General features: G+C 39.7%; 1 protein-coding gene across 2 annotated transcripts in view; it reads left to right on the top strand.

Annotated features, from left to right (window-relative positions):
* Window positions 1-25,944, top strand: part of MYO6 (myosin VI) — a 172,449-nt gene that overhangs the window by 82,390 nt on the left and 64,115 nt on the right. For both annotated transcript variants that reach the window (XM_075554867.1, XM_075554868.1), the window contains 7 exons: window positions 925-998; window positions 5,131-5,260; window positions 7,331-7,436; window positions 10,116-10,171; window positions 17,816-17,913; window positions 18,460-18,624; window positions 24,337-24,417. In XM_075554867.1, coding sequence (XP_075410982.1) covers window positions 925-998; window positions 5,131-5,260; window positions 7,331-7,436; window positions 10,116-10,171; window positions 17,816-17,913; window positions 18,460-18,624; window positions 24,337-24,417 — 710 coding nt within the window. The remainder of the gene's footprint in view (window positions 1-924; window positions 999-5,130; window positions 5,261-7,330; window positions 7,437-10,115; window positions 10,172-17,815; window positions 17,914-18,459; window positions 18,625-24,336; window positions 24,418-25,944) is intronic.

The following is a 25,944-nucleotide window of genomic DNA, read 5'->3' as shown; positions in this document are numbered from 1 at the left end:
GGTAATGAGGACTAGACCGGTGGCATGGCAGTAGAAATGGAAAGAAAGGAGAGCCGCTTTAGAAATTCAGATCATGAGTGTCAGTGATGAGCCTGGAGCTGTCTTCGCTTTGTTTTATGAGATAAAGTCCTGAAAAGTGGTAAGAGTAAGGTACAGCACCAAGGTGATCTGAGTAATCTGAATGACTGAAAAAAATGGTAGTACTAGTAGACAAAAATGTTTGGAACAGTCGGGGTGAGATCTACTTAGCATGCCATAGAAGGGCTACAGGAAAGGCACCTGGAGATTGGAGGCTAGGGCAATAGATCAGCTGTCAGCTCTGACATAGTAGTGGCACAGATGTCAGGAAAAGAAGGTATCTTGATTCTAAAGTGGCTTGGTTGTGCAGTGGTTAGAGCTCACTGAGAGATTGGTGATAAATCTCACCCAACGACGACTCCCCGAGAAGAGGGTAGTTCTACTTTGGAGTCTGTCTGAATTGAGATTGATTTCCTGTCACCTCCCAGCAACAGCAACATCCTGATTCTGCAGATAATGAGCTACATGTCTAGGATCAGGATTTATGTAATTTCTCTAAGACTCTTATTTAATCATATCTGTTTGGAGAGACTGAAATTTTATCTTTTGAGTTGTATCTCTAAAGATACATTATGGACTCATAAAGTATTCCTCACCAGGTGGCTCCTTCATCAGCAGACAGGATATACTCACCAGTGGATATTCATTGTTTAAAAATGCTGCAGTAACAAGTTTGTGAACTGGGTATATTTTAAATCAGTCTGAGTTTTACATGAACCAAGGCCTTTAAAACTGGAATGAAATTTAACCTAACAGAATTTGTAACACGAGTCAAAATGGTTTTAGGTTATGTTAGTATTATTTTTACCCCAACCCTCTAATGATTTATAAATATTTATTTCTAAGGTTCGCTGATGTATTTAAATGAAGCCACGCTTCTCCATAACATCAAAGTTCGCTACAGTAAAGACAGAATTTATGTAAGTATTTTATATATGGCTTAAGTTTTTGTGATTGTACTGGCTACTGTTTAATTATTTTGGACTTTAGATTCCACAATAAGAAATCATACATGTTCTGAACCTGTTAAATAGTGTACTTTATCAGGATTAGGATTATTTACTTATTTACTACTATAATAAGTATAGTAGTAGCCTTATAGAACAGAAATATACTAATTTACTACTATAATTTCAGGGTGTAGAATATGCCTAGCATCTAGTAGGCACTCAATGTTTTTGGAGTAGAAATGAAGTAAGAATTTGGTACCTTTCATATTAAAAATATCAGATTATTTTAAAAACATATATTTAATTTTTTGGTGTCTCTTTATAACTCTGTTTAATAAATTCAGTTTCTGCATTATTCAACAGAGACCTTAAAGCAACCTATAGAGAATATATGTTAAAGTTTGAATAGGAAAAAATTCCTATTAGATCAGAAGGCACTATTTGAGGAAACTGCAGTAACACAGAAGTGCTGGCCACAGGATGTAGTGGGTGCAGTAGTTGAGTAAGCGCTAGGTAGCTTGGTAAAAAATCCAGCATAGAAACAAAAAGAAAAAAGAACAAGATGCTTTAGTGTGAACGCCCAGGGCTACATGAAATCATTCAGATGGCTATTTTACTGGTATGCTTTAATTATAATTATTCATTGGCAGTGTACAACATTTTATTCTACTATGATCTAGTGGCGAATTCCTTTGTTGGCTCGAGATAAATTACCACGGCAGCTCTTCTGTTAAGAGGGGACTCATTATTTTTGAACGAAGAAAACACATGGCGTCTTTGACACCTCCTAGATCAAATGACAGTCTCAATCTTTTATATCACTATCAATTTGCCTAATTGTACTTACTTAATTCTGACTAAATTACCTTTATAGTCTTCACCATCTGTCCAAGTAATGACAGCTGGGAAGTAGAACTGAGCTAGTCATTTTCTCAAAGAGTTTGCCTGACATTTCTTGGATATACGAGGCAGGTCCAGGAAGTTTGAGGAAAAAGGGAATGGAATTTTTCAACAAAATATTTTGAAGAGCATTCCCTTGCATGTATGCATGAACTCAAGTTTTAATTTTATGGCTTTACATTCTCCAATTAAAAAACAATTAAGGTATATTTAAATGAAAATGTTATTATCGATTAGGAAAATAGCTAGAAGCAAAATTCATTCTATAGGCATGCTCATATTAGCACCTACTGCATGCTGAATGATGGTCTAGGCTCTGAGACAATACAAATCTTTAGTGTTATATTTGTTAAAGCACTTAACTTACAATGAATAAAATAGCACGAAGATTATTTTGGGTATAAGCAGGAAATATCATCTTTCAAATGTACATAGTATACATCGCATGGTGGTAATGGAGGAACCTTTGAGCAAATCTTAATGATTTCAGTATCTTCCTGATGTTTGGAGATCTTTTGGTTTCATAAAATGATAATTTATTTGAGATCGTTTGTGCTTACCTGGGATGTTCATTCAAAGGATTAATGCTCATGGGGTTTTCATTGGTCTGTTAATGCTTTTGGTGTTGTAGCAGTAATCACACTTGTGGCCTGTGATCACTATTAATTGAGAAATTATAAGAAGTACAAATTGTACTTTAAAGATATTAGCTGTTCCCCTTTAAAAATGGATATTCCATGCAGTTGACCTACCAGTCTTCTAAATTGCATAGTTGGCAGAAAAGAATACCTGGTTCTTAGAAAAACCAGTGCTTCATGTATACTGTCTGCATCACATAACTTTCTTTGGCTCCTTCTTCAAAAGCACGCCTGCACTTGGGTACGTGGCAGCTGTTTGTTTGTGGCTGTCTGCCTTTGTGCACTCCTGGTTGTAGCTTCAGTATTTTTATATTTAACTGGAGTCATGGTTGATAGGCATTTTTTTCTCTGGCCACTTATTCCTTTAGTAGTAAAAAAAACATTAAAAAGCAATATATTACTATAGTCTCTGTGTTAGGCTGGGTTTGACTAGAGAAACAAATCTGGAGACACTCATATATGCCAAGAAGTAATTTTATATCAAGTAAACATCCCAGCCCAGGCCTGATCAAGCCCCTCAGTCTAATACCAGTCTCTCAGCCCCTCTTCAGACTCACAAAGCCACATGCAATGATGCAGAATGCAGGAACATCACAGGCTGGTGGCTGCAGAGTCCTGTGGATCCAGTGGTGGTGGATGTATCTCTAGGTACGGGCAGCCATCAGGGTTAGATAGTTGGAAAGTGAAGGCAGAGAGAAGGAGGAGGTTCTAGGACCCTTCTTATAAGAAGGCCTTGCCCACAAAGAGGTACCATCAGGGGGTGACAGGATTGGCAAGCTACCTTCCACCCCTTCACTTTTCCTTATCTACTTGATATGAAATTATGTAACTCCCATAGTCACTATAACTGTAATATATGTAAGGGAAGGAAGCACTTTAGAATGGGTTTAAGTTTGACATTTTTATATTTTTCACTAATCTGGATTACCATATCCTCCAGGTTTGAGAGGAACAATCAATAGCTAACCTAAATCGGTTAGTAAAATCTCTGTTACTCCGTTTGTCCCTCATAGAAAAATTACTATCTGGAATTTATTCTTATTACTCCTGTCCAGGAAATATCTTTGGACACATTCCTTAAACTCTAGATGAATAGTTTGAGAGGTCAGGATTTTCACATCATTTCCTCCCAACCCCTGGAAACAGAAAAGATAAAAATGTGACCCTGGATGCCAATGTAACTAAACCACAATGTTTTCCCTCCCCAGTAAAGAATTTTATAAATTTTACAGGTACATTTTTGCTTATCTCCTAAAAGCACAGTAAAATCCCAAATTTAAAAGTAAGGTTACATGATCCGAATTCTACCTTGCAGGACTGGATAGGGCAGAGGTTGTACACTGGTACATATGAGGGCTGGAGGCACAGGGAATCCAGGGTGGATGATACCTTCAGGACCAAGGGTGTGAGGGACGATGCTGGGAGAGTGTAGGGTGAGTGGGTTGGAAAGGGGGAACTGATTACAGGGATCCACATGTGACCTCCTCCCTGGGAGAGGGACGGCAGAGAAGGGGGGGAAGGGAGACTCCGGATAGAGCAAGATATGACAAAATAACGATGTATAAATTGCCAGGGGCACATGAGGGAGAGGGGAGCGGGGAGGGAGGGGAAAAAAAAGAGGACCTGATGCAAAGGGCTTAAGTGGAGAGCAAATGCTTTGAGAATGATTGGGGCAGGGAATGTATGGATGTGCTTTATACAATTGAAGTATGTATATGTATGAATTGTGATAAGAGTTGTATGAGTCCCTAATAAAATGTAAAAAAAGAAAAGGAAAAAAAAAGAATGAAAGAAAAGAAAATGATTAGGGCAAAGAATGTACAGATGTGCTTTATACAATTGATGTATGTATATGTATGGACTGTGATAAGAGTTGTATGAGCCCCTAATAAAACGTTTAAAACAAAACAAAAAAAAAGTAAGGTTACATTGCTCACTAACTAGGTAGCCTATTGGTGTTCTAAGAAATGTTTAGCATGCTTTGTTTCACAGAAATCTTGAACCAAGTGGTCACCAGAGAGCTAAACTAGTGTTTGCCATTCAGTGGTGAGGATGGACCCCGAGGGTCCTACGACCTATCTTAGGCTCTTTAACAACTTAGGACTTAAAACAACAACAACAAAAACAACTCAAGACTTAGGAGCAAGTGAGTTTGAGATACCTACGGAAGAAGAAGATGTAAGTAAGCCTTTCTCACTGCCATCGAGTCAGTGCTGGCTCAGCGACCCTTGTGGATTTCCAGGACTTTAACTGCTGACTGGAACGGCAAGCCCATGACTTCTCCCACGGAGCTGCCAACCATGCGGCCTGCAGTCCATGTGGAACCACTACACAGCTAGGGCTCTTAAACATTTCTTTGGAGCTGGAGAGAAATGGGCTCATAGAGACTCAGTAATGTTTAGGACCGAAAGTGAGATTTGGGAGTCTTAATTATATAGGGGGCTGAAAAATAAAATGTATTTGATCTCTTTTGTTATGTTTTCTTGCTTTATTACTTGTGTAAACTTTGGTTTTAAATGAAAATAGTAATCTGAAAATTTTATATTTTTGCTTTTCCAATTTAGACATATGTCGCCAACATTTTGATTGCAGTGAACCCGTATTTTGACATACCTAAAATATATTCTTCAGAAACAATAAAGTCATACCAAGGAAAGTCTCTTGGCACGATGCCACCTCATGTCTTTGCAATCGGTATGTCATTTTATCCTAAGACTCCTTATATTGTACAACTTGGCGTGTGTGTGTGTGTTTTGAGAAGGTAAAAAAAACCCAAAATACCATGCATTAACTATATATTTTGGAGGACCTGAATGCATTTTGCATGCATTAGCAGCAACACAGATATATTTTACATAAGGCAGAGAGTACCTTTGCAGCCAACTCTTGAGTTCTGTATACATTTTCTGTGTTAAGTTTTACTTCCTCATAGTGTGTGAACCCAGTTCAAAGCAGGACACAGTAAAAACTTGTGACCCCTCAGCAGGAGTCCCAGCTCCCCTTGAACATCACCCTCCTTCACAGCTTTCAGGCCCAACTGTTACCTTGGGGATACTTTGTGAGTGTTTTGGTAGGCTACATTTGAACTATAAGAGTAGATTTCTTTCATGAATTATCTTGTGTCCAGGCTTCATAAAATTATAGTATTGACCGTGGTATAGCTTCAGGTCCCTGGGAATTAGCGTGGGAAGGCAGTAGTATTGATCTTGACCTTTCTCTCATTTTATAGCACTATCGCTCTGAGGCACAGGAAAACATGTTACTTGATTCAAATTAGAAATTACCCTTTTTGGTAGCTGATGACTGCAGTATGTACAAGGTGTCAGATAATCCTTCGGAGCCAGCCCTAACCAGCAGTTAAATAATGACATTCTTTGCGATGGTACTAATGCAGTGTTCCTGTCTCTTCCCCATGATGCCTGTTGTGGCCGATTGTGGTGCTACTAGGCAGGGTAAAGTCCAAGTGCAGTGTAGCAGCAGGTAAACTTCCTGTCCTGAGAGGCCCAGCGAGCTTTGGCATCTTCCCTGCCAGTTGGCAAAAATGGGACAAGACTTAGATGCTGAATGTGAGCACACTAACTACTGGAGGGAAGCTGGATGATTAAAATGAAAGTAAGCCGTCCTTATTTTACTTAGCCTTTCAGTGCTAATAAAAGGAGTTAGAATGATTCCATGGAAATATGTTGGACAGAGGTGTTGACAGATTGTTCAAGGGGATGGCCGTATTCTAGCATGTGTCTTGCCTTTGGTCCTTTGAGTAAAAGTCACATATAAAACTTTCTTGGTTGTTATGAATAGCTTATCTCTGAAGTGAGAACCAATTGTCTTGTAGAGCCACATGAGTCAGGAACTGGTTTGAAACTAAAAATATTTTTAATAGGGAATCTCTTAAACAACGTCCAGAATTAGAGTGGGCTCAACTAGTTCTTTTAAAATTTAATGAGGATATTGTTTGGTCTAGTGTTCATATTTTATGATGATGGATCTACAAGGATCCCTGGTGGTGGAGGGTTTAAATGCTTGGTGTTTGACTGGACAGTCAGTGCTTTGAACCTATGAGCTGCTCCATGGAAGAAAGAGGAGGCAATCTGCTTCTGTTAGGATTCCATGGAGCCTTAGAAACACTATAGGGCAGTTCTCCTCGGCCCTATAGGATTGCTATGAGTTGGAATTGATTCTTTGACAATTTTTATAGGCTTGTTATCAGTCTGTGTATGTGTGTTTGAAATTGACAGTCTAGGAAATTCCAGGCAGTTAATTTTGCCTATTATTGAAGTGCTGATAAAGTCTAGGACATGTTTTCACAGGGAAAACAACAACAAAAACCCTTACAGATTTGTTCCACAATTATAATTATTTTCCTCCAGTAGATTTTTTGGTTGCCAGGCTTCTTAATTAGAAGCTTGTTACAGCTTACTTTTCTCTGGGGACTTCATTAGTTACACAGAGTGAGCAGTTTTTATCCCTGCAGATCTGCTCTTGTCTTCATGAGTGTCGGGCTGTAGCTCATAATACAGAGATAGTCTAGCGCAGATTTCAGTTGTTTATTTGAATTTTGAATTACTCAACTGGCAGCAAAATAAGAATACTCTTAGAAATGTATTGAACATTTTGGAATAATTTTCATTTAAGATTTTTATTGTAAAACTCATTTATCCTTTCCTTCCTTGGGAGTAAGTACTTATTATTTTAAGGGAATTTCAGTTACTTTGTAAATTTGTTTGAGATCCATTGTTCACTACTAATGTCTTATTTTGACCCTAGCTGATAAGGCTTTCCGAGACATGAAGGTGCTCAAGATGAGCCAGTCTATCATTGTATCTGGAGAATCAGGAGCTGGCAAAACAGAAAATACAAAATTTGTTCTAAGGTCAGTATTCAGATGATCCAGAGAAGTTTAAACAGGCTGATATTTCGTACTCTTCTGTGCCTTGTGAAATAAGTGTGAAGCGTTGTGTCCTCTCCCCTTTGAGAACAGACACGTCCTGGGAAGCTAAGTGGCAGACTATTGAAGCCAGCTCTGACTTACTGCTTGTCTGGAGATCCTGGAAGAGACCAATCCTGGCTAGACAGGGCAATCTAGGACTGTTTCTTCAAAATTAATCCTTCTGTTCTCAATATCCCTACCATTGGATTCACTGAATAAGTAAAAATATTCAATTAGTGGATAATAACAAACTGATAACTTTGAGGAGATTGGCAATTACAGAACACTTAATTGTGCTCATGCAGAACTTGTACATGGACCAAAGAGGCAGTTATTTGAAAAGAGCAAAGTGAATACTTCCTGGTTTAAAGTCAAGAAAGGTGTGTATCAGGATGATATCCTCTTACCACACTCAAGCTGTATACTAATTTGAGAAGCTGGACTTTATGAAAAAGAATGAGACATCAGGATGGAAAGAAAGCTTATTAAAAATTTGTGATATACAGATGACATAACCTAATTTGCTGAAAGTGAGGATGAGTTGAAGCACTTGTTGATGAAGATCAGATATTTCAGCCTTCAGTGTGGATCACAGCACAATGTAAAGAAATCCAAAATACTCACAACTGGACCAATAACATCATGATAAATGGCGAGAGGATTAAAATATTTTAAAAAATCATTTTATTGGGGGCTTGTACAACTCTTATCACAATCCATCCATCCATCCATCCATCCATACATACATTGTGTCAGGCACATTTTTACATTTGTTGCCATCATCATTTTCAAAACATTTTCTTTCTACTTTAGCCCTTAGAATCAGCTCATTTTCCCCCTCCCTCTCCCCTCCCTCCTGAACACTTGATGATTTATAAATTATTATTTTTTCATTTCTTAGACTGATCAGTCTCCCTTCACTCACTGTTCTGTTGTCCATCCCCAAGGGAGGGTGTTATATGTAGATCATTGTGATCAGTTACTCCTTTCCCCCCCACCTTCCCCTTCCCCTCCTGGTATGGCTACTCTCAATATTATTCCTGAGGGATTTATCTGTCCTGGATTCTCTGTGTTTCCAGCTCTTATCTGTACCAGTGTACATGCTCTGGTCTAGCCAAGCCAGATTTATAAGGTAGAATTGGGGTCATGCTAGTGGGGGGAAGGAAGTATTAAAGAACTAGAGGGAAGATGTATGTTTCTTCATTGCTGTACTGCACCCTGACTGTCTCATCTCTTCCTGTGACCCTTCTGTAAGGGGATGTTCAATTGTCTACAGATGGGCTTTGGGTCTCCACTCCGCACTTCTCCTCATTCATATTGATGTGATTTTTTATTCTGGGTCTTTGATGCCTGATACCTGATCCCATTGACACTTCATGATCATGCAGACTGGTGTGCTTCTACCTTGGGGACTTTGTTGCTTCTCAGCTAGATGGCCGCTTGTTTACCTTCAAACCTTTCAGACTGGAAAGGATTCAAGGTGTCAAAGATTTCTTCTTCCTTGGATCCACAATCAGTGCTCATGGAGCAATCAAGAGATCAAAAGACGTGTTTCTTTGGGTAAATCTGCTGCAACAATGGACTCAAACAAGACCAATGGTTTTACTTGTCTAAAGAGTCGCTATGAGTTAGAACTAACTTGACGGCAATTAGCAACAAGGCTGTAGCTGCAGCCTTTTTTTAATGTTGTGCTTAGGGTGATAGATTCCTGCCTTCTCTCATATGCATTGTCTTCCAATTAAACACCCCATACTTCATTTTACTTTATTTTAAATCAGAACATTTTAAAAATGGAAGGACGCAGTACTTATTACAATTCTTTCAATTTAGAGACTCAGAATGGCTAAATCTACCAGTGAAGCTACTGTTCGGACCACTGCCTTCTGAATTCTCTTGTGTTCTCACTTTATTACCACTCTGAGTTAATAGTTGTGGAGGAGCACAGTTTGGGAATTTTGCCATTATTTATTCCAGTGTGTGTGTGTCCTTTATATACATAAAAGTAATTTAAGAGTTTTTTATGCATGTGCTGTTCTGATTAACTGAATGCTTTTCAATACTTTTGGAATTTGATCTATTCTCTAATGTATATAATAGTCATGTGGTGAATATGGATGATAGATGCTTTTAACAATGTACAAAATTAAGAAAATTAAATTATACCGTAAGTCAAAGATTGCCCTGTTTTTGAAAGATGCCAGACACAAAGCCAGTCTATCACGTACTGTTCAGTTCAGCCCAGCACAGCGTGGGTTGTGATTGCTGTAGGGGGTTAGTGGAATGCTGCTTCATGTTCTTGATTGAATTAATAGCCAATTTCAAATGACTTTGCAATCTCATACAGTATAGAATATTCCCAAATATAATGTGCATCAGACGGAAAACCAAATAATTGGTTTATTCAGAATTCTCCAAAAATTGCTTAATGAAATAATGCTGATTTGGATGGTAAAGGTGATCTGAATAGAATTTTAAACACATCTAGAAAGGGAATCACAGAATATTTTCATTTAAACATATAAAAAATGACAAAATTTCTGCTTTAAATTATTAAATGTTACTAAAACTAAAATACATATAGTATTACTGTCATCTGAATTTGTTTTATCGTATGTTTTACAGATATCTGACTGAATCCTATGGAACAGGCCAAGATATTGATGACCGAATTGTTGAAGGTATCGCTAATCTTTTAAGTGCTTTTCATTGTGAAGAAGGTGATGAAGTTAACTTGAGGCATCCACCCTCTCAGTGAACTGGGATTCTCTTTCCCCAGAGATACAACAGACTCTCCTCCTTGCCGCCCGCACGCCCTTCTCCGTCAAGTTGATTCGGGCTAATAGGAACCCTGGCCAGGGTTTCTGAAACCGTAAATCTTTACGGGAGCAGAGTGTCACCTTTCTCCCATGGATTGGCTGGTGGGTTTGAACTGAAAACCTTATGGTTAACAGTTTAACACATTCCTGACGGCAACATCAAGAACATCTCAGTTTCGCTCAAATATCATCTTTTGAGTAACTTCATGTTTCCTGTCTTCTCCCACCTTATGTAAGCTCTAATGGGATCAGGTTCCGCCCCTCCCCCCGCCAATTTATTTATTTAAAAATCATTTTATTGGGAACTCATACAACTCTTATCATAATCCATACATCCATCCATTATGTCAAGTACATTTGTACATTTATTGCCATCATTATTCTCAAAATATTTTCTTTCTACTTGAGCCCTTGGTATCAGCTCCTCATTTTTTTCTCTTCCCTCCCTGCCCCCTTCTACCTCATGAACCCTTGATAATTTATAAATTTTTTTTTTAACAATTTATTGGGGCTGATACAATTCTTTTCACAGTTCATACATATACATACATCAATTGTATAAAGCACATCTGTACAGTCTTTGCCCTAATCATTTTTTTCTCTTTTCTTCTTTTACATTTTATTAGGGACTCCAACAACTCTTACCACAATCCATACATATACATACATCAATTGTATAAAGCACATCCATACATTCCCTGCCCCAATCATTCTCAAGGCATTTGCTCTCCACTTAAGCCCCTTGCATCAGGTCCTCTTTTTTTTTTCCCCCCTCCCTCCCCTTTCCCCCCTCCCTCATATGCCCTTGGTAATTTATACCTCGTTATTTTGTCATATCTTGCCCTATTCGGGGTCTCCCTTCCCCCCTTCTCTGCTGTCCCTCTCCCAGGGAAGAGGTCACATGTGGCTCCTTGTAATCAGTTCCCCCTTTCCAACCCACTCACCCTCCACTCTCCCAGCATCATCCCTCACGCCCTTGGTCCTGAAGGTATCATCCACCCTGGATTCCCTGTACCTCCAACCCTCATATGTACCAGTGTACAGCCTCTGTCCTATCCAGCCCTGCAAGGTAGAATTCGGATCATGGTAGTTGGGGGGAGGGAGCATCCAGGATCTGGGGGAAAGCTGTGTTCTTCGTCGATACTACTTCACACCCTAATTAACCCATCTCCTCTCCTAAGCCCCTCTATGAGGGGATCTCCATTGGCCGACACTTGGGCCTTGGGTCTCCACTCTGCACTTCCCCCTTCATTTAATATAATATATATATACACATACATATATACATATACACATATATACACATACATACACACACATATCTTTTTTTTTTTTTTTGCATGATGCCTTATATCTGGTCCCTTGGGCACCTCGTGATCGCACTGGCCGGTGTGCTTCTTCCATGTGGGCTTATTTGTTTCTGAGCGAGATGGCCGCTTGTTCACCTTCAAGCCTTTAAGACCCCAGACACTATCTCTTTTGATAGCCGGGCACCATCAGCTTTCTTCACCACATTTGCTTGTGCACCCATTTGTCTTCAGCGATCCTATCATGGAGGTGTGCAGTCAATGATATGATTTTTTGTTCTTTGATGCCTGGTAACTGATCCCTTTGGGACCACTCGATCACACAGGCTGGTGTGTTCTTCCATGTGGACTTTGTTGCTTCTGAGCTAGATGGCCGCTTGTTTATCTTCAAGCCTTTAAGACCCCAGTCACTATCTCTTTTGATAGCCGGGCACCATCAGCTTTCTTCACCACATTTACTTGTTCACCCACTTTGGCTCCAGCCGTTGTGTCGGGAGAGTGAGCATCATAGAGTTCCAATTTAATAAAAGAAGGTATTCATGCATTGAGGGGGTGTTTGAGTAGAGGCCCAAGGTCCTTCCGCCACCTTAATACTTGACCTATAAATATCGACACAAAGATCTATTTCCCCAACCTCCTATATATATTTGCATGTACATGTCTTTGTCTAGACCTCCATGAATGCCCTTTGACTCCTAGCTCTTTCCTCCATCTCCCTTGACCTTCCTCCTGCCCTACTACCATGCTTCATCGCCACCTGGGCTAGAGTATACCTCTTCTCTAAGCAACCTTACCCTTGATCATTTCCCATCAGGCCTGCCACTCCCCCTTCTCTACCCTTTGGGGTCCCATGTTTTTCCCTTGTCCCTGGGTTTGTTAACACCACTTCCTTACCTCCCCCTACCCCCCACCCCAAGTCCCCCCGGAACTGTCGGTCCCGTTGTTTTTCATCCACATAGTTCATCCAGCCTGTCCTATTCAGACAGACCTGTGGAGTCACTAACATGCACGAAAACTAGACAGAGGAACACAAAGCAACAGTATACAACCAGACAACAAAACAACCAAAACAAACCACTGAAAAAGAACAGAACAAAACAGTTCACAAGAGAAAAGCTTGTATTTAGTTCAGGGATCTTTGCTGGCCCTTAGGAGCGTTTCCAGTCCAGTCTGTTGGGGCACCACGCCCTGGCCCCAAAGTCCACTTTCAGCATTCCCTGGGGACCTTGCCACTCCATTCCCTTGCTGTTCCGCGGCACTCCCCTAGTGATTTGCCTCGGTGTGGTGGGATCAGGTCAGGTGCAATTCCCACACTGTGTCTCCGGTGCTGTCCCCTGTATCGCCCTTAGTCACTGAGGGGCATCATGTCTCATAGTAGGGCCAGCCATGTTGTTCTCTCTGTGGACTGGCTGCTCTACTCAGGAACATCATCATCACGGCCTGGTGGGCCAGGCTGTGCTCCACTCTCTCCTCCTGCCCCTTCATCTGCTCCCGTGTGCTCTGATCAAATATGTCCATCTCCCATAGCTGCAGGGTCAATGTCGTCCTTTGGAACAAGTTCTTTTCGGGGGAGGGGCAGGAATCCACTTAATTTTATAAATTATTATTATCTTTTCATGTCTGTCACGGTCCAACGTCTCCCTTCACTCACTTTTCTGTTGTCCATCCCCCAGGGTGGGGGTTATATGTAGATCCTTGTAATCGGTTTCCCCTTTCTACCACACCTTCCCTCCATCCTCCAGGTATCACCACTCTCATCACTGGTCCTGAGGGTTTCATCTGTCCTGGATTCCCTGTGTTTCCAGTTCCTATCTGTACCAGTGTACATCCTCTAGTCTAACTAGATATGTAAGGTAGAATTGAGATCATGATAGTAGGGAGAGGAAGTATTAAAGAACTAGAGGAAAATTGTATGTTTCATCATTGCTATACTGCACCCTGACTGGCTTGTCTCCTTCCCACGACCCTTCTGTAGGGGGATGTCCAGTTGCCTACAGATGGGTTTTGGGTCCCCACTCAGCATTCCCCCTCATTCACAATGATATGATTTTTTGTTTTTTGATGCCTGATACTGATATTTGATCCCATCGACACCTCCTGATCACACAGGCTGGTGTGCTTCTTCCATGTGGCCATTGCTGCTTCTCAGTTAGATGGCCGCTTTGTTTATCTTCAAGCCTTTAAGATCCCAGGTACTATATAACCTTTGATAGCCTGGCACCATCAGCTTTCTTCACCACATTTGCTTATGTACTTGCTTTGTCTTCAGCGATCTTGTCAGGAAAGGCGAGCATCATGGAATGCCAGTTTAATAGAACAAAGTGTTCTTGCATTGAAAGAGTACTTGAGTAGAGGTTCAATGTCTATCTGATACCTTAAATATATGTACATAGATATATTCCTCCATATATAAATATACTTACATATGTACATGTTTGTATTTAGACCTCTATAAAGGCTCTTTGTCTCCTAGTTCTTTCCTCTATTTCCTTTTACACTCCTCTTGTCCCACAATCATGCTCAGCCTTCATTTGGATTTCAGCAATTCCTCTGGTTACATTGCCCTTGATTAAGCCCCACCAGGCCCCCAGCACCCCCACCCTTGCCATCAATTTTGGATCACTTTTTGTTCCCTTGTTCCTGGGGTTATTAACAGCCACTTCCTTTCCCCCCCCCCCCCCGCTTCCCCCTCTCCTGTGTCCCCCCATCCCCCAAACTGTGTTGTCTCCTCCAGATTGTTTATCCAGCCTATCTTATCTAGATAGATCTGCATAGATAATAATATGCACAAAAAACAAGACAGAGGAAAACAAAGCAACAAAAGAAAACAAAACAACAAACCAATGACCAAAAAAAGAAAAGCCTATAAACAGTTCAAGGTGTTTGTTGCCCTTTAGGAGTGTTCTGGTCGAGTCTGATGGGGTCCCACACACTGGCCCCAAAGTCTATTTTTGGTATTCCCTCGGGACTTCCTTGTTCTGCTCCCCTTGCTGTTGCACGCCCTGAGTGCTTTGCCTTGGTGTACGGGGTCAGATTGGGAGCAATTCCTGCTCTGCGTCTCTAGTGTTGTCCTGGTTGGGCTATGGGTCAGTGAGGGATGTAGTGTCTTATAATGGGGCTGTCCATATGGGACTGGGTTTTTATCTTATGTCCCAAGTTCCTAGATTAACCCCAAACTAAACTAAATCACTGCCATTGAATTTATTCCAAGTCATAGAGTAGAACTGCCACATGTGGTTTTCAAGGCTATGTACTTAGAGACTCACACTGCCACGCACATCTTCCTCCGTGGAGCGACTCTTAAAGCAGCACGTCAGTGCTTTAATGTTATACCACCAGACTTCTCCTAGCCTATCCTAACCTTACAAATGGTGTGCACTCCACAGGTTCATGTTGATTAAATGAAAGAAATAGAGGAGGTTCTTCTGGCCTCCTTGTTTTGTAGAACTGATTTTCTTGCTCTTCAATGTATGTGGAATTTTTGTGGAAAAATGGAATTAAAAGATAATGGATTTAAAAATCATAATGGATTTTTCCCATGAACTTTATTGAAGTCCTTCATATTATGATAAAAAATTGAGATGTACCACCCTTTGTGTGTGTGTGTGTGTGTGTGTGTGTGTGTGTGTGTGTGTGTGTGAAGGCGGAAGAAAGAAGGAGAAGGGCTATTGGAAATTGAGGGGCTCTTGCAGGCAAAATGCTTTTAGAAATAATCAACTTAAGAAGGTGATTTCTGTGTGCTATTTGTGTTTGTATATAGCCTGTTTGGAAACTTGATTTTAAGATTACCATCATGTTTAGTTTGGTACTTCTTATCCCCACATTATGGACACCTGTGTGGTGTCCCCACTTATATTCTTGCTTCATCTTAATTCATTTTCTGTATTGTACCTGGAATACATATTTTTTGTTTTAGATCTTTGAGAACTTGATATTGCTTTTAAGATAAACCCCCTATTCTACTGTGTCCTCTGTGTTAATAGTCTCTTTTTCCTAGTTGAAGCATGGGTGTCCTTCCTTCTGACCTCTGTGTAGTTCTTTGAAGGTGTTTAGGGCCCTTTGAGCCATCTTTCTCCTTTTCCCTCCTCCTTTCCCCCAGGGGATCTCAGTAAGAGTATTTATAATGATGGTGATGTTCGCATATGTATTAGGTATTGGTTACTATGTGATTTACTTACAATCTATTACCTCATTTAAATCTTTATAAAATGAGAAAGATACTGTTGTCACCACCCTTTTACAGGTAAGAAACTGAGGCAATCAGAGATGAAGTAACTTTCCAAGAGCATAGCACTAATTTGTGGAACTGACAGATAAACAGGCATCGTAAGCACCATGACGTGCTGAACCTTGCTGTAGCACTCTTGACTTGCTAACATTTTCGGTTGAATAGAAACTGACAGGACAGTCTGTACTCCTGCACTTTGTTAGGGCCCAGCGAAGGCAAAGGCTGTACGTGCTTTTCAGTGAGATAAGATCTGCATGTGGAGAGAATTAATGCAACTGTCGTAAATAGTTTTGAAGTTGTGCATTACTCAGGTCTTTCAAGTTAATGAGGTCATCTTACCATAACATTTTCCTAGTTTTGCTTGCGGTTCTCAACATTGGTGCTGTGCCACCAGATGTGAGGATGTGATCAGTAATGGATTACCCTCGGTAAAGCATACTTTTAAAACAGCAGTTTCATTAGCATATCTTACACAATCCACTATATAGCCATTAACATACAATTCTGTTGTTTAATCCCACTGAGTGGAGGAGTTATACAATCATCCATGATATCAGCTCCTTCTTCCCCACTTTCCCCTCCTCTCTCTTCCTGTACCCTCAGGGGACCATTACTTCTGTTACTGTTGCTGCTATCTATTTTGACTTTCATGTACTGAACAATCTTAAATATACAAATGAACATACTCAAATCTAACATGATTAATGAGGTAAAACAAATCATAGCCTTAATAGTAAGGGGTGAAAATGTTAAAGAACTAACAGATAATTATGTGGTTCATCAGTGCCATACCGCACCCTGGATTTATCATCCTTTTTGTGTGGCCCTTCTGAGAGAGACTGTCCAATTTCCTTGTTGGTGAGTTTGGTTTGAGTGCATGTTTCTGAACTTCTGATACCTCTTCCCGTTGACACCTCATGATCACAAAGCCTGGTGTGCCTCTTCCATGTGGGCAAAGCCTGGTGTGCCTCTTCCACGTGGGCTTTGTTGCTCCCTGCTAGATTAAAGCACACTTCTATGAGGAAATCATCCTTTGGAAATGAATAAACATGGTAAATGAGGAAGAACAAATGGTGGTTTAACTCAACAGAGGACAAATTAAGTGTTCTGATTCATTTATTTGATGTGCAAACTCACTTGAGAATTAGATAAATCTTCGAGATCTTTTTTATGGTCTCTGACATCTGATATGCTATTCTTTTTAAAATCCATTTCCCGTATCCTACTTTGCAAATACCTGTTCTTCCTATAAAACTCAGCCTAGACTGTTATGTGTAAAGTCTGTTACCTAATGATAGCAACGCCATCCTGACTCCTTGATTGCATGTGCTCTCAGCTAGTGCACTGGTTACACCTTTCTCTCAGACTGAGCTTATTATGAGCAGAAGCCCTGGATCGTATCCTCCTCAGTCTCCCTTCTCCGTCACTTTGAATATGGACTCCTGGTGGCACAGCAGGGTAAGCACTGGGCTGTTAATCCCAAAGCTGGCTGTTCAAACCTACCCAGCCGGTCTGCAGGAGAAAGATGAGGCGCTCTGCCCCGAAAGGTTGATAGCCCAGGCAAGCCTAAGGAGCAATTCAACTCTGTTTTAGGGGGTTTCTATGAATCAGAATCAACCTAATGACAGTGAGCTTGGTTCCGGCTTATCACTTTGAATAGTGCCTGAACACTAAAATCAATCTGCTTTAGGTAAAATCACAGTCAAGAAACCTTTTGGCATTAAAAAAAAAAGAAAACCTTTTGGAAAATTTTCCTCTGTTGTATGGAATTCACTTGGTATGGCGCCTAACAACGACAACAACATAGTACAGCAATAAAAGTTTGTGAGTCTTGACGTTATGTGTGAATTTCTCCTTGTTAATGTACTTAGTAGGACTTCCCTTTTTTGTCTGTCTAGAAAATGGAATCATACTATTTGTACTGTTTCTAATTTTCCTTTACATTCATTTTTTGATGCAATGTTTTAACAGCCAACCCACTCTTAGAAGCGTTTGGAAATGCAAAGACTGTTCGAAACAACAATAGCAGTCGATTTGGAAAATTTGTGGAAATACATTTCAATGAAAAGGTAAGTGTGAGTGAGTTTAGGGGGCACATTTGCAGAGTTTTAATGATGGAGAAATCTTGATGAAGTTGTTTATTTTCCCTCATTTCTTGGTGAATTTGAGTTGGAACTGACCTTGGACTCAGTGAATCATGAGTTTCTTCTACGTTAAAAAATTTGAGGACTATGTCTGTTTACTTAATTTGAAGGAATAATCTCCAAGCTCCTTTCATAATTTATAACCCAAATATCAGATTTGGCTTTAGCATTGATTATAGCCTTGAGTTATTCTTCTTGTAAGTTATTCCAGCTGAATCTGAGTCAAGGTATGGTGCGAAGCCATTGTGATTCTACTGGCCCTCACTTCAAAGTTTTAATGACGACATTTGAAATGACAAATTGACCTCTGTATATACTTTAAAATGCATTTAGTTATAATATCCTCCCTTTATTTGATAACCAGTGCAATCTCTTTAATAGTTGTTGATTAGAAAAGAAGATAATCTAGCATTTATAAATTTGCTGTAAGATTTTAAATGCAAAAATATCTTTTTCCTCTTTTGTTTACAGAGTTCAGTTGTTGGAGGATTTGTTTCACATTATCTTCTAGAGAAATCTAGGATCTGTGTTCAAGGCAAAGAGGAAAGGAACTACCATATCTTTTATAGGTTGTGTGCTGGTGCTTCTGAAGACATTCGAGAAAAACTCCACTTGAGCTCCCCAGATAATTTTCGGGTAGGTTGCTTGAGAAGAAATTTTATACAAGTTATACAGATTGAATTGCCTTTAGTCCTAAAACGTGTTCTGGTATGACTTAGTTAACTGTTTATATGTAGCCTTCATTAAATAAAGTGCAATGTGATAGAATGACAGCTATACTTAGTAGATCTCTTGAAATTTACAGCTGAGTTCATAACACAATAAGATGAGGTATGTAATGGATACGTAAAAGGATACATGTTAAACTTCTTATTAATTTAAACTTAATTAGAAATTTATAATAGTTTTGTAATGCTAGCTTTAACATTACCTTTGACTTATCTGTAAAAACAGTTTGGCAAGTGAATTAATATTAATAAAGGACATATGATTGCCCTTCTTAAGTCAGTTCAATGCCAAATATTTATTGCTTGCCCAGCAGTATTTATTTTATTGTGCCAGCGGTTAAAAAAAAAAAGAAGAAGACACAATTCCTGCTCTTGAGCAGCATTGACTGTGGTGGGAAACACACATCCATACATTGACTAAAGTATAATATGCTGAATGATAATAATGAGATATGCATAGGCTGCTGTAGCAGGCTGGGAGTTTTAGGAAGGCTTATTGGAGGGGGTATCAGCTGGATAAGAATGGAAAAGATATTTCTGGTAGATGGGAAAGCATGAACCGAGTCAGGAAAGACTTAAAGGGTGAGGTGGAAAGTGGTGGGAGGTGAGACTGGTGAGCTTGGTTTTACTTGTGTAGTTAATAAACTGGTGAAGGACTATTCCGGTAGCATAGGAGATATCCGAACTGTGCTTTACTCTGGCATTAACATGGCAAATAAAGAGAGAGGGATCCAGGAGGTAGGTAGAAATTAAAACCAGTGGTGGAATGATTGGGAACCTGTACTGTATCAATAGATGAAACGAGAGGTTCTACGTATCTAAATAGCCCTTGGGTGGCAGAAATGGCTGAGCATTTGATTGTTAATCAAAATAGGTTGGAAGACACGCCTGAAGACAGGTGTCCGAAAGCACAGCCTTGGAACCCCCGTGGAAAGCACTTCTCTCTGTAACACTGAGGATTTTGACTGTGCCTGATTTGGGTAGTTTTCAAGTCCTGAGTTAAGTCAGCAATGGCAATAACAGAAGAGGGATACACAAACTTTTAGGAGGGAAATGTGTAGATCGTGGACATGTATTACGGTATGAGAAGGACAAGTCTGAAAGGGTTTTTCAATTTTTGACTCAGTTTCCGGGTAGATGTAAATACTGTCACTGGGGCCAGATTGAAGGTCAGGCATACAGGGTGAGTTCAGTTGGAATCATCTTAGTGAAAATATCTGGAAGACAGTTGGGTATAATATAACTTGAAGGTAAGGTCATTATCAGTGCTAGAGATGCAGGCTTGGAAAGTGTCAGTCTTCTGGTGGTGTTAAAACTATGACAGGGTGTAGATGAGATTTCCCCAGGAGATTGCATAATGTAGAGACGCATGTGCCAGAATCCAGACTCTGAAGATGGAATGGGTGAACAGAGGCAGAGCTGCCAAGGACAGAAGTTCCTGTGGAATGCCGAGTCCACTTGCAAGAAGGTTGGCAGTATGGTGAGCGTAATGTCCAGAGTCTCAGCGAGAGAGAGTGTCCCTGTGAGGGGGTACATGGAGTTCTAGGGCGGTGCAGATGTGCTTGTCTCCTAACTCAAAAGGTGGAGGTGCTTCAGAAGCAAGGCCTTGCAGTCTCCTTCCAAAGCACCAGTCATCGATAACCTGCCCACCGGAACACAGTTGCCTTCTATCTGACACACACAGGATCTCGCTGAGTTGGAATTGACTCTGGAACTGGTGATTGTCATGGGAATCACAGATGAGGGTAAGGGATGCAGGTTGAATCAAGCTACCCAGGTGAATTCGTCTCTTAGAGCTGCTGCGTGCGTGGCATAAATTATCACAAATTTTGGTGGTGATGTAGGATACATGATGGGCTGCTTACTGCAAGTCAGCATTTTTCGTCCACTAGCCACTCAGGGAAAAGAATGAGGCTTCTGCTCCAGGTGAGATGGACAGCTTTGGAAACCACAAGAGGCAGTTCTACTCTGGCCCGTAGGGTCACTCTGAATTGGAGTCTGCTTGAAGTCATTCGGGCACATGGCTTTTAAATAGCAGCAGTTCATGGCCTCACAGTTGTGGAGGCTAGGACTTTGGAGTGAGAGTGATAGCAGGGCTATATTCTTTTCAAAAGTTCTGGGGAAAGAGCCTTCTTTTGCTCTTTGGGTTTCTCTTAGCTTTAGACAGACCTTGGACGGTGGGAGTATAGCTTCACTCCTTGTCTCCTCCTTCACATACCTATCTTCCATTTGTGTCCCTTCTCTTTTTATAAGGACGTGCGTGATAAAGAGATTAGGGCCCATTCTAACGGCCTGTTCTTAAACAAAGCTAGTTATATCTTGGCCAGAACTTTATTTCCAAATTTCCACAGGTTGGGACATGGTAGCTTAGGACTTCAGTCTGTCTGTTTTGCACACACTACAACCGGGGATTTTGATATTCCTATTTAAATGAGAATCATCCAGATTAGAATTAGAACACACATGATTACCTTTAATTATTACTCCCTATGTGTACAACATGTAGCCCTGGTTTTATAATGGCTACACACTGGGCTGTGAGCTGCATGATTGGCAGTTCAAACCCACTAGCAACTCCGAGAGAGACAGACTGGGCTTTCTCCTCCCGTAAACAGTTGGCCTCAGAAATCCAGAAGGGGTCACTTTGAGAAGCATTGGCAGAGAGTTTATGTGAGTGAGTTTTGCAGCCCAGCTCCTCAGCATTTCACGTTTCTTCTAATATGTATTCAGAAAATTTAAGCTTTAGTGTTTTAAAATGCATCATTTAATATACTTCTGAATGATCAGCCTTCTTTGGTTGCTGCTAGTTGCTGTTGAGTTGGTTCCGACTCATTGCAACCCTACCCTCAACGGAGGGAGAGCCTCTTGTCTGGTGCATGCTCACAGTCACGGTCATGTTTGAGTCCATTGTTGCAGGGACTGTGTCAGTCTGTCTCTCTGGAGGTCTGTTAGATTGTCCTACATCCCGCTTTTAGATCTCACTACATTTAAAGTAAACGGCTAGTATGATATTTTGAAAATAGAAGATGCATTTTTGGCGCGATGATTTTATATCTGTGTTTTACAATTACTCACGGCATTTGAGTTGATGTGCCTCATAGTGTCCTTGTAGAACAGAGCAAAACTGCCTCATAGGTCCCAAGACTGTACTTCTCTGTGGAAGCGGCTTCCTCTTCTTCTACAGGCCTTTCTCCTGCAGAGTGGCGGTGGGCTTCAACTGCAGATCTTTTAGTTAGCAGCTGCCCCTTTTAACCACCATGTCGCCGGGACACCCCCTTTTGAAAAAATGAAGATCGGGGGTGTATTTTTCTTCACATACATGGTTCGGTTGCAGAGGGGTCTAGGGGTGCCAGTGAGGACCCAGGCAAGCCTAATGTGCATTTCTGTTCCTTTTTCCCACAGCTTTAGTGACATGCAGTTCAGCTCTGGTATAGTTCACCCCTTCGTTCAATGATTTATAATGTGCTCGTAAATGGCCCCGTGTGAATTTTAGGAAAGGAATGCAAAGTGCTGTGCTTTGAATGAAGTGGAGTGTTGCTGGGGTGGCTTTCTCAGCACAGAGCTGCTCCCTCATCTGGCCTCTTTCTCCCTGGAGCCCGCGCCATCGTTCTCAGTGTCCGTGTGCGCGGACACGTGTGCCAGTGCCAGGCATCCCAAGAGAAGGCCAGGACCTTCCAGCAGGCCGAATTTTATTTCTTCTAGGAGAGTCTGGTCGGTGGTCACTTACATGTACAGCTTCTATCTTGGCTATTTCTCTCAGATGCATGCATATACATATCCCTATCCTACCTCCTCTCTCCCCAAATAATTCTGCATTAAAGTCACTTGAAAGAGTGTTGGTAATTTCCCCGGATTTCCCTTCAGCTTAGCTGAGCCCCCAGTGATCACATACGGATCAAGTTGTGAACAACAACAAACACCACAGGCGGGCTCATGATTTTTGTTTTGTTTGCATCACTCCGTCCACATTAGGAAACAACTGTCCTCTTTGTTTACTAAGTAAAGAGAACATTTGTGTTTGAAATACATTTGAAAACATTTGTAGTAACTGCACATGTACTTTAGACAGCAAAAGGTTTAGAATATTTCTGTTATCTGAACTTCTCAAATATTTTTCCCGCATGTAAGGACGCATCCCCTGTAGTCATGTAAACTAAGCATACCACACTCCCTGCCATTGAGCTGATTCTGGCTCGTGATCCTATAGGGGAAGTAGAACTGCCCCTCTGACTTTCCGAGGCTGCACATCGTTATACGAGTAGCAAGTGTCATCTTGCTGGTGGTTTCGAACTGCTGACTTGCGGTTAGCAGCCCAACTTGCCACCACTACGTCACCAGGGCTCCATGTAGGCATGTGAAGCTCCTTGGATGTAAAGAAAGCCTGAATAGAAAGGGAATGGATGATAGGAATACTTACAACTTCTCTAGGTATATAAAAGTTGAAGAAAACAAAGGCAAATATTCAGTAGAATAGTTGGGATTGGAGGTGGTGCGGGGGGGAAGGTTTAAGACACTTGCTAGCAAAGAAATATTTGCTTTGGCTTTACATGTTTAAGCTACTGTTATCCTACTAAAAAGAGCTATTTTTGAAATAGTCAATTGACAATGCTTTACCATTATTATCCTCCCTCTCCTGCTACCCCCTCCCCCAACAAAGATTCTAGGGTAGGAGCATTCACTCTGCCTATCATTGTCTAATTTCATTACATTTTACTATTTCATTATACTGGGGGATTATCTATATTCTTTATTTATACCCCAAATTATTAAAACTTTGCTGTAAAGTTTTCCTGGTATTTATTTTGATTTTTTTGTGTATTTAATTTTACAAGTCATACCGTGACACAGGCTGATCATAGGGACGTGGTTTATGAAAAGCTGAGTTGTCTTTTAAGATTTTCCATCTTCATCTTGACTAATCTACCCCCAGCAAATGTGGATGGCTATTCTCTTTGAAACTGATACATGATTTTCTTCTCAGTTGATCCTCTTATTCTGTGTTTTAAAAGTTTTTGGCCTTTAAATACTTCTGGGCAGCAAAGTAAATCATTTAAATAAGAATGTTATTTTAATACTTAAAAAGGCCCAATAAAGGAAGTATTGTAATTTTTGTGTATCTAATTTTAGCTATCAGTAAATATGAAAGATATTTTGACTAACTGACTCTTAGCATCCCCCCTCCAACTTCAGAAAGTGAAGGTTAGAATTTCTTATTTTTTCCAAATTTAAAATATTACTTAAAATATTAACCCCAAAAGAAGGTCCTTGTTTGTGAATCTTTAAGTTAAATGGCAGTTTTCATTATTATCTGTAGTATTTATGAACTGTATTTTAAAATGGATACTTGGTATTGAGGTTTAAAATTCCTGCTCTTTAAAAATAGGAAATTTTTGTGGAATTGATTTGTAATAATTTAATCTTTCAGAGAGAGAGGATATTTAAGATCTCTGGTTTGATTACAAAGAATAAACTGGTATATCCCAGTATTAATTTTAGTTGAGAGAGCAATACTTAGGTTTTATTTTGAGGTTCTTTATGGCTAGCCTATTTAACAAATTGTTTTTTCCTATATTCTTATGGATTATATTGCTAATTAATATTATTTATTTCTTTGTCATAGTATTTAAACCGAGGCTGCACTAGATACTTTGCTAACAAAGAAACTGACAAACAGATTTTACAGAACCGCAAAAGTCCTGAGGTACAGTAGACTTATTTTTTGTTAAAATATTCAGTGCATATTTGCCACGTTGAAAGATATCTTCCTTTTTGCCTAATGTATCTTACTTTTTGCCTAATGCATTAAAAAAAAGGGGAGGGAAACTGGAGTGTTCATCTCATTATCTCTCACAGTGCAGCACTCAGTGCCTCTTTTGTTCCCGTGGAACCAGCAGGTTTGGAGAGGTCAGGCTACTCCGCATATGCTTTCCAAATATGGTCATATTAAACTGTCAAAGAGTCACTCACTATCAGCACTTTCGAAACTTGCTCTGACATGGTCTACCCATTTGGGATATAGAATACTAGGGGATCAAAAAGTTTATGAAAAAATGAAAAGATAATGGAATTTTAAAATGAACTTTTTGAAGCCCCTTCCGATATAACAGTGTACAGAAATATCAAATATATGTTTTACACTCTATTGTCTACATCAAGGTTGAAGTCATGAAGTAGATAATAAACTGAGTAAACATTCTTGCTTATAAATTACTGTATTTATTTTCCAAGCATCATATTTCTGTAATGTCTTATGAATAGTGTTATATATTGATTTCATTAAATTATACTATTTCTAAGAGTAATTAGGTACAATTATACTTTTAAGTGTTATTTATAAGACATTACATCATGAATTTAAAATCCACGATCACTTATAATTTTCTATTCAATGTCCTTAAGTAATAAGCTGTATTAAGTTTTATATCCAAGGTGTTTAAATTATGAAATGATAAATAGGGATTTATTATAGATACTATTTAATATTGTCTTTGTCAATTCTTTCAAAATGTTTATGTCAAATATTTAATTGCACAAGTTTTATTGTAGTTGGTTTATAATACTGTGGGATTTATGAGTCACTTATTTTTGAATGCTTAAATGAGAATGATGAGAATTATGGCTTTAATAGAGTCAGTCATAGAGAAGAATAGAAAGTAAATACAAATTTCCATTATTTTGAGTTCTACGCAGATGAGTCTTGTTTGGTTTTTATGTGTATGTTTTATATCTCATCTTAAGCAGAGATTTCTGAACTATAAATCACAATTTTTATGTTTTAGCCATGGTTGGCATTTTAAGAAGTAGCATTAATACTTATTATGGAATGCTTCTTTGCCTTAATAAGGCTTTGTGAAGTATCCTGATAATATACAAACTGTATTCTTTTATTTTAAGATAATAGAAACATTCCTTAGTGGGATATTACAGCTACTCTAAAGGAACAAATAATAATATACATTTGATCTTTTGACCTGGGGAAAACTGATTAGAGTGGAAACAAAACCAGCGTTTACTCTCCAAAGAAGAAAATGTGGTTGATTTCTTGAGTCAGCATACTTGTCTGTTAGTAATCACATTATTGTTTGTTTACATGTACATACATGAGCAGTGGATTAATATCTCTAAATTACTTTTTCTGTCTTCTTTATCAGGAGGATGAGGTGATCATTTTGAATAATTAGAATATTTTCCCTAATTTTATTAGAATGTTTTAAAATTATGTCCTTCT

This window comes from Tenrec ecaudatus, chromosome 7, assembly GCF_050624435.1.
Source record: "Tenrec ecaudatus isolate mTenEca1 chromosome 7, mTenEca1.hap1, whole genome shotgun sequence".
In the NCBI taxonomy this organism is placed as follows: Eukaryota; Metazoa; Chordata; class Mammalia; order Afrosoricida; family Tenrecidae; genus Tenrec; species Tenrec ecaudatus.
Note: the sequence above shows the minus strand (reverse complement) of the source record. Positions and strands in the feature narration are given on the sequence as shown.